Genomic DNA, 10,150 nt, shown 5'->3' with positions numbered 1-10,150 from the left:
CGTAACGTACGTAACGTACGTAACGTAGTACGTAACGTACGTACGAACGTAACGTACGTACGTACGTACGTACGTACGTAACGACGACGACGACGACGTACTACTAACTAACTACTACTACTACTACTACTACTACTACTACTACTACTACTACTACTACTACTACTACTACTACTAATACTAATACTAATACTACTACTACTACTACTACTACTACTACGACGACGACAACAACGACGACTACTACTACTACTACTACTACTACTACTACTACTATTATTATTATTATTATTATTATTATTATTATTATTATTACTACTACTACTACTTCTACTACCACCAACACTACTACCACTTTGAATACTACTGTCATGTGTTTGTGTCGGCAGGACGGCGACAGCGCGGCAGAAGTCACAGGAAGCGACTGAGATGGCGAAGCGAGCACGTGAGAACTCGGAGCGGGCGCGCAGCTCCGCCAAACAGTTCGCCCCCGAATTCCACCAACCCGGTGAGTCAGCATCCTTAACCCTGCACTCCCTGTTGCATCCCTGCATAAGCCTGCGATATCACTCACAACCGCATTCACATTGACAAAAATAGCTAGACTGGCTGCTAATACGGACGTTAGCAGGTTAATATATTTCGATTTTAACTTACTATAAACTTATTCTTAACCTTATGATGAAATCCGAGGAAGGCAGGCACGCAGGCAGGTAGGAAAGCAGGCAGGCAGGCAGGCAAGCAGGAAGGCAGGCAGACGTGCAGGCAGGCGTGCGCTGTGTCACAGACACTGTGGCAGTCACGTCCCTGTTTATTATAGTAGCGCGGGTTGGGGTTAGGGTTAGGGTTAGGGTCAGGGTTAGGGTCAGTGTTATGGTTAGGGTTAGGGTTAGGATTAGGGTTAAGGTCAGGGTCAGGGTTAGGGTTAGGGTTAGGGTTAGGGTTAGGGTTAGGGTTAGGGTTAGGGTTAGGGTTAGGGTTAGGGTTAGGAATGAGAAATGATTGATGATGCGGGGGTGGGAAACTCACGGCGCGCGCAGCCCGCCACCGTACAACCGCCGCGCATGCGCGCACAGCTGCGATATTAGTAACAGTTTATTATTATTCGAGAGCGTAAGACCATGTTGACATGACCAGTTCTAAAAGCATCGTGCGTGCGTTCGTACGTACGTACGTGCGTGGGTGCGTATGTGCGTGTGTGTGTGTGCGTGTGTGCGTGGGTGCGTGCGCGCGCGTGTGTGCGTGGGCGAGTGCGCGCGTGCGTGTGGGTGAGTGGGTGCGTGTGTGTGTACGTGCGTGCGTGCGTACGTGCGTGAGTGCGTGGGTGTTTGCGTGCGTGCGTGCGCGCGCGTGTGTGTGTGTGGGCGTGTGTGTGTGCGTGGGTGCGTGGATGCGCGCGTGTGTGTGTGTGTGTGCGTGCGTGCGCGTGCTCGTACGTGTGCAATAATGCGTCATTAACTAAAATGCGGATATTAGTTTTCGTCTGAACGATTGGAGAAGTTGTGGATATTATGTTCAGCTACAGTCGCAGCGATTCGCCTCTCATTTCATCGCCGCATATTTTTGCCCATATTTTTTCGCCGCCGAACGTCAGCTGTTGAACAGCTGAGAATCTCCTTCCTGTAGCTTCCCTTCCTCTCTCCCTGTGTGTGTATCTCTCTCTCTCTGTCTCTCTCTCTCTCTCTCTCTCTCTCTCTCTCTCTCTCTCTCTCTCTCTCTCTCTCCTCTCTCTCTGTCTGTCTCCTGTCTCTTCCTCCATCTCTCTCTTCTCTCTCTCTCTCTCTCTCTCTCTCTCTCCTTCTCTCTCTGTCTGTCTGTCTCCTCTCTCTTCTACTCTCTCTCTCTATCGTCTCTCTCTCCTCTCTCTCTCTCTCTGTCTCTCTGCTCTCTCTCTCTCTCTCTCTCTCTCTCTGGTCTCTCTGGTCTCTTCTCTCTCACTCTCCCTGTCTCTCTGTCTCTCTCTCTCTCGCTCTCCATGTCTCTTTCTGTCTCTCTTTCTTTCTGTCTCTCACTGTCTGTCTCTCTCTCTCTCTTTCTCTCTAGCGCTCTTCCTTTCTCGGTGTTCTCCGTACTTTGATCTGTAGCGATGTGGCAGTTATGGCTGTCGGTTCAATGTGAAGACATGTGAAGGCTCGAGTGCGCGCATAAAAACGGGGCGCGATGTCGTGACGTCAGAGAGAAGCGGGAGAGATGAATAAAGGAGAGAATAAAGGAGAGAGAAACAAGAGGAATATATGAGAACAAAGTCATGAGACTAGATTAGTGGCGCTCAGACGGCAAGCGCACTATTTCACCTTCGTCGCTGTGCTTGCGTGCGTGCGTGCGTGCGTGCGTGCGTGCGTGCGTGCGTGTCTGTGCGTGTGTGTATGATCGTGCGTGTGATTGTGTTTTTCGTGCTACGCGGGTGCATCCGGCGTTGCGTGGAAGGGCGGCGTGGTGTATGTGCCTGTGTGCGTGCGTGCGAGTGCGCGTGAATGCGTGCGTGCGTGCGTAGGTGAGAGTTTCACATACACCAACAACAACAATTACGATGCATACATACAGCAGTCTTACATACTGCATACATACATAATACATTACATACACACATACATGCATGCATACATATACATACATACATTACATACATACAGTGCCATACAACATGCATACATAACATCATACTACATAATAACATCACATAATACATACATACATACATACAATACATAATACATACATACATACACACACCACACACACACCACACCACATAATACAACATACATACTACATACATACCATACAATTACATCACCCCCCCCCCCCCCCCCCCCCAACCCTCCCCGACCCCCCCCCCCCCCCCCCCCGCCCTTTACAATACATACATACATACATACATACATACATACTACATACATACATACATAGCATCATAATACATACATACCATACAATACATACATACATACATACATACATACATACATACATACATACATACATACATACATACAACTACATACATACATACATAGCAGTACATACATACATACAATAGCATACATACACTACATACAACATACATACATACATACATCCATACATACATATAATACATACATAATAATACATAATAATAGATACATACATACATACATACATACCATTACATACTATACATACATGACATACATTACATACATACATACCATACATACATACATACATACATACATACATACATCATACTACATACATACATACATACATTACATACATAACATCATACATACATACATACATACATACATACATACTACATACATACATACATACATACATACATACATACATACATAACATACATACATACATACATACATACATTACATACATACATACACTACATACATACATACATACTACATACATACATACATATACATACATACATACATACATACATACACTACATACATACATACATACATGCATACATGTAACTCGGTGCCTGACTTCCGTCTCCCCGAGCGTCTATTTATACGCGTTTTAAAAAGCGCCCGGACGCCCCACAATCCAAACCAGTTTCTCGCCCAGCTTCTACTGATTAGCTGACATATAACGCGCAATTGTCTGTAATCTATCCGTAGGTACGTATATAATATACGAGCATACTTCCCATGTTATCTACCAAACAACAATAACTGCCGCAGGAGTTAGAAGTATTGACGTCAAGCCCTAATTGCGCGAGTCCTACATACAACAATCCTTCCTTCCCTCTCGAAAGAATTCGTGTCCCCACGAAAATACAGTTATACATAAAAAACGTTAAAAGTTAAAAACGTTAGTCTAAGGCATGATGTTGAGGTAAATCCTTGGAGTAGAGAAGGGATGGAAAGTCCGGTTTTGAAACGGGCTGAGGGGAGCTGCAGCTGTCTATAGTGAAAATGTGCACATTTTCGTATCACAGGGGGGGGGGTTGACAGACTGCATCGGTGCTCAACTCGAATCGGCATGGAAAGGCTAGGAATGTGAGCGAGACAAGGATACAGCTTACCGCTTAAAACACGTCAGTCATCGGTTAATAAAAAGAAATCAACAACACAAACAACCAAACGATGAAACATAAAAATACAGATATCACCGGTTAAGCCATATCGTAAACACAGATCCATAGCCAACTCTTTGTTTATTAAAAATTTGAATTCGTGGTTTTGCGTTGTCGTGATATCGACCAAATGGTATCGGCAATCGTGACTCAAAAATGACGCGACGCGTGACGAAATCGGAGCTGTTTTAGCTCGTTCGTCACCTTTTTACGTACTATGGTGATTTTTGTGCCGTAGTATGCCTCTGTTGGTAGGGATAAAAACACGCTGAATGCGGCTTCCCTAAATTGCAACATCTGAGGTCATACTTTGAAGCGGCTATAGGCGTATCGCCCTCCTCATCGCATAGCTTACTATATCCTTTCGACGCGTTGAGTCACGTGACGCCGTTACCATGAAATTGGAATACTACTCTAGCTACGAAAATTCGCGCGCTGCTCGGCACTTCGCGAGCTATTTTACTGTTAATAAATTATTTCCGAATTTGTGGCTATATATACACCGTGAAATACGATGTAGCTTACCCTATCGTCACCGTGTTAGTCTACTTCTTCTGCTGCTCCTCGACCTTGCTCTGCGTGGGCTCTGGATCGAGGCTGTCGAGCTTGGAGGACATGACAAAGCAGACAACATGGCTGCCGCCTTGTCGGTTGCGAGAGCGTCGGGCTCCGGTTGTCGGTGTGACAGCGTCGGGATCCGGTTGTCGGTGTGACAGCGTCGGGATCCGGTTGTCGGTNACTACTACTACTCTCTCTCTCTCTCTCTCTCTCTCTCTCTCTCTCTCTCTCTCTCTCTCTCTCTCTCTCTCTCTCTCTCTCTCTCTCTCTCTTTCAATCGTTCTCCCGCTCTCACTCTATCTTTTACTCTCGTATCTATTCAGCTTTTTCGTATCCAGTTTTTACGCTAGTAAACAAGGTACAGATCCTTACGTAGTGACGCATCTTCAGACTTCAGACATCTTGTTCAACTTAGAAGTCAGATCGACAGAAGCGCATTTCTGTCAGCCTCCCTGCCTTAAGCGCCGCAAAAAACCAGCGGCCGCTAACCAAAATAATACGACTCGAAAATAGCGCGCCGCGATCGTGTAGTCATGTCATGTCGAGACAGCCCGCTAGGTGGCGCGGCGCAGCGATGAACAATAGAAATGTTTTTCTGCCCCCGTAAAAAAGAATCTACGATTCGCTGTAGCATTGCCATGTTGCTATAGAGTTGAAGAATCCGCGCTGGGTGAGAAATACTCGTCGTGGTTTATAGGTGTGCTAACAGTGTTTAACACGAGTTTACGACTAGCTGTAAATTATTGCCTGTCTCACGGCGGCAGCGCCACCTCGTGGATTGCTTTCTAGCGACGATCGTGCTGTGGCTAGCTATATACCTCTCCCGTTCTACCTGCTGTCATGTTATGCTTTGTTCTGATACTTGTCGGTGTTAACTGCACTGGATATGGTGTCAAAGTAGATCTCATAGTTGTACCTATTTACCTATGAAGCTGCAGCCGATCAACGTCATCACTGTGTTTCCGCATCATTCCCGCGATAAACAATAAAAACTATATATATATATTATTATTATATATATAGAATTATCATATATATATATCTTATATATATAGTATATATTAAAACAAAGTCAAGGTATAGAATAAGGGTGTTTAAAAGTTTAACTTGACGAAGCTTTCGAGATTACATCTTTTATCAGGGTCACAGAAATATGAAATGGCTTTTAGGTCAGCTGACACTGAATGAAGAGATGTTTAATCTCGAAAGCTCGTCAATTATACTTTAACACCTGTGATTCTTATACCTTGACTTTGTTTTTTATCTTACAGATGTTCGGTGGATTGTGATCTTTACTTATATATAATATAATATATATATAATATATATATAATACCAAGACCTATTTATACATATATTAGTAGCTCTTGATAATTTTTGCTATAAAAAAATCATATAGAAGAGAGAATTATACTCCCTTGTTACTATATTTAGAATTATATAGAATACTGAATACATGTATTGCTGGAAATTCATAGAAATCCTTTCATATAGTAGCGGTTTAACAGCGCCACACTGGTCACGTAACACGACTATAAACAAACTAAATAACAGCAATGATGATGATGATGATGATGATGATGATGATGATGATGATGATGATGATGACGATAATAAGGAGGAGGAGGAAGATGATGATGAAGAAGAGGAAGAAGATGATGAAGAAGAAGAAGATAATAATGATGATGATAATCATAGTAATAATAATAATAATAACAATAATAATAATAATAATAATAACTAGACCTCCGCCAAGGCAGCTCTGTAAAAATTTTTATTTATTAATTAATTAATTAAATAATTAATTGGATCCGGATCACCACCAAAATGTCATCAATTCTAATAGTTAGGCCACATTAGTTGACTTCCCTAAAATTTAATAATCTATTGGAATCCGGATCACTACCAAAATGTAATCAATTCTAAGTTAGCCCATTTCTGACTTATCCTGAAAATTTTATTAATTAATTAATTAATTAATTAATTGCATCCGGATCACTACCAAAATCTAATCAGTTCTAAGTTAGCCCATTTCTGACCTATCCTGAAAATTTTATGACAATCCGTCCATAACTTTTTTAGTTAGGCTGTACACAAAGAACGGTGTTACAAACCCACAAACGAACAAACACACGCCGGTGAAAACACAACCTCCTGCCAACCCCTTAGCGGAGATAATAATAATAACAATAACAAAGAACGAGCCTCGTCCTTGCTTCTTCCACCGCAGGTACGGACCTCCTTAGGAAGGGTCATCATGAGGGTGGTGGCGTGAGACAGCACGTCGCCGAGCCACCGCACGTCAAACAGCGCGCCATGTCGATCTTCGCTCGCAAGAAGTCACTCGTGCCGTCGAGCGAGTCCTCGGGCCCGAGCGGCAAAGGCAAAATGTCGGTGAGCCGTACGATCGAGGAAAACTTGGACGCGGCGCTGCAGCAACCACAGCAGCAGCAGCAGCAGCAGCAGCAGCAGCAGCAGCAGCAGCAGCAGCAGCAGGCGTCGACGTTGCTAAGCGTGCCGATGCCGAACGGTAGCCCGGGCGGTAACCGTAGCAGCGGCGGCAGCAGCATCAGCAGCGCACAGCAAGATGGCGGCGGGCAGGCGGACGTGAAGGCCAAGCATCGGCTGAGCTTCGCAGACACGCACACGTACATGTACGCCGACAACGACCGCAGCGCCACGCCGCGGGCGCGCTTCGACGTCGGCCACGACGAGGACATGTACGAAGACCGAGGCCCCTACCGGCGCGACGAGCGGCCCAAGTCCGGCTACGACTACGAATACAACTACGAGCACGATCACTTCGCTGGTGACGACCGCTACGCCGACGACCGCTACGACGACGGCCGACACTACGTCGGCGGCAGCGGTCGTTATGACCGCTACGACCAGCAGGGGGAGCGACCGGCGTATCGGCGGTCGGTGACGCTCGATTATAGGAGTTCGTACGACACTGAGAATCAGCGACCTAGCTACCAGCGCGCCTACAGCAACGACTACGATGACCACAACTACTATGGTGACAGGTATATAGTAATAGCTCAGAGAGCGGAGAGATGGGGGAGGGAGAGAGAGAGGGAGAGCATGAGAAGGGGGAGATTGGGGAGGGAGGGGGAGAGGGAGTGAGAGAGCATGAGAAGGGGGAGATTGGGAAGGGAGGGGGAGAGGGAAGGAGAAAGAGAGAGAGGGGGAGAGGATAGAAACACAGATGGAAAGAAAAGCTCATGGAGGTGCGATAGTCAGAGGTGCGAGCGATAGAAAGAAAGAAAAAGAGGAGAGAGCGGGGCAATAAGAGAATGGGCAGAGAAAGAGATGGTGAGAGGGAAAGGAAACGCTCGTCTCTCTCTCTCGCGCTCTCTCTCTCTCTCTCTCTCTCGCTCGCTCTCTCCCTTTCTTGCACGCTCACTCTCCCTCCCTCGCCCCTCCCGAATCTCTCCCTCTCCAATCTTCCCTTTCTCATGCTCTCCCTCTCTCGGACGCTCCCTCGCTCCCTCCCTCTCCCACTCACTTCCCAATCTCTCCCTTCTCATGCTCTCTCACCCTCCCTCCTTCCTTCTCTCTCTCTCATCTCTCATCTCGCTTTCCTCCTCTGCTCTCTCCGCGCTCTCCCGTCTTTTCTTGCTGCTTTCTCGCTCTCTCGCGCTTTTCTCATCTCTCTCTCAGCTCTCTCTCTCTCTCATCTCTTCTCTCTGCTCTCTCTGTGAGTGTTCTCGTTCTCTATCTCTCTCTCTCTTCTCTTCGCTCTCTCGCCTCTTTCTCTTCTCCGCCTCTTCTAACCGTCGACGCGCCGCTGAACTTGAAATAGGTCTTTCAGCTGCTACGTGGTTTGCATTCGCCGCCGAATGAGCGCAAAAACAGACAGGGAGGAAATGTGCTTTACACTCGGATATTCAGGCCGAACATCGCTAGAGCAGGCGCGGTGTGGTTTATGAAGGTGGAGTTTGAATTGCATATGCGGTGAGACGGTGCGAGAGAAGAGAGAGGAGAGAGAGAGGAGATGAGAGAGAGATGGGGGGGGGGAGGGAGAAAGAGTGGGGTAGGAGAGAGAGAGCAGGAGAGAGAGAGAGAGAGAGAGAGAGAGAGAGAGAGAGTAGAGAGAGAGAGAGAGAGGGATAGATGAGCGAGAGAGAAAGAGAGAGAGAAGAAAAAGAAGAGAGAAAGAGATAGAGAGAAGAGAGAGGAAGAGCGAGAAAGGAGCGAGAGAGAGAAGAGAGAGAAGAGAGAGCGAGAGAGATGAGAAAGAGAGAGATAAAGGAGAGAGAGAGAGAGAGAGAGAGGAGAAGAGAGCGAGAGAGAGAGGAGAGAGAGAGAGAGGCGAGAGGAGAGAGAGAGAGAGAGAGAGAGAGAGAGAGAGAGAAGAGAGAGAGAGAGATGAGAGAGAGAGAGAGAAGAGAGAGAGAGAGAGAGAGAGAGAGAGGAGAGATAGATGAGAGCGACGAGAGAGAGAGAGAGACAGAAAGAGAGCAAGCACCGCGCGTGGCACCGCCATTTTTTCCCTGTTCCGTCTATTCAGGTTTTTCTGGGATGCTTTTCCGTTTTTAGGCGAACAAGTCAATAATCTGAGCCGCGGCGAAAGCGACTATCGGATACCCTCTAACAGATGTTATCTGCGCCATCCATTAATATTCGCCCCACTCTACTTAAGTTCGTACAATTACCGGGAAGCTGAAGCGCTTGCCAGCAATAACCAAAGTCAAGTTACGCTCAAAGTCAAGTAATAATTTCCCATCGTTACACGGTTTTTACAGTCGTAATACTGTTCAGTCCATCGTGGTTCCTTGGTGAACAATCACTCTACTAACACCTATACGCAAATCAAGTAAGCATATCTAACAAGTATGTATGCATATGTTTCAGGTATGGCCGACAGAGAGATTCGAGGAAGACTCTACCGGGATACAAGATGGCCGCGGGACAAAACTCTACATCGGAGCCGCAGGGGGGCAGCAGCAGCGTTAGAGGCAACCCTGATCATCTATCTACCCGTCTGCCTGCAAATCTGCACAACGCTGTCGGTAGCGCGAGTGAAGACAACAAGCCGCAGGTAGAGAGGTGGCACTATATAGTGTTAGCCATCGAATCAAAATGAAAATGAAAAATCAGTAAAATTTCACATAAAAGCTTGACTGTATCCTTAAATTGACTACGTCACGAATTTTCTATGGNTCATGCTCTCTCACCCTCCCTCTCTTTCTCTCTCTCTCTCTCTCTCTCGCTTTCTCTCTCTCTCTCGCGCTCTCTCTTTTTCTTGCTCTTTCTCGCTCTCTCGCTTTCTCTCTCTCTTTTCTCTCTCTCTCGCGCTCTCTCTCTTTCTCTCGCTCTTTCTCGCTCTCTCGCTTTCTCTCTCGCCATATCTCGCTCTCTTTCTCTCTCTCCCGCGCGCTTTCTCTCTAACCGTCGACCGCCGCTGACTTGAAATAGTCTTCACTGCTACGGTGGGTTGCATTCGCCGTCCCGAATAGCGCAAAAACAACAGGGAGGAATGTGCTTACACTCGATATT

General features: G+C 46.4%; 1 protein-coding gene across 1 annotated transcript in view; it reads left to right on the top strand.

The window, feature by feature from the left end:
- LOC106816045 (junctophilin-1-like) overlaps window positions 1-9,692 on the top strand; it is a gene marked incomplete at its 3' end in the record, with an annotated part of 30,955 nt that extends 21,263 nt beyond the window's left edge. Inside the window, exons 4-6 of the mRNA XM_014820589.1 lie at window positions 390-508; window positions 6,879-7,674; window positions 9,506-9,692. Coding sequence (XP_014676075.1) covers window positions 390-508; window positions 6,879-7,674; window positions 9,506-9,692 — 1,102 coding nt within the window. The remainder of the gene's footprint in view (window positions 1-389; window positions 509-6,878; window positions 7,675-9,505) is intronic.
- Between the last annotated feature and the right edge of the window lie 458 nt (window positions 9,693-10,150).

Source organism: Priapulus caudatus, unplaced genomic scaffold, assembly GCF_000485595.1.
Source record: "Priapulus caudatus unplaced genomic scaffold, Priapulus_caudatus-5.0.1 Scaffold1269, whole genome shotgun sequence".
Classification (NCBI taxonomy): Eukaryota; Metazoa; Priapulida; class Priapulimorpha; order Priapulimorphida; family Priapulidae; genus Priapulus; species Priapulus caudatus.
This window is presented reverse-complemented; position numbering and strand designations above follow the sequence as displayed.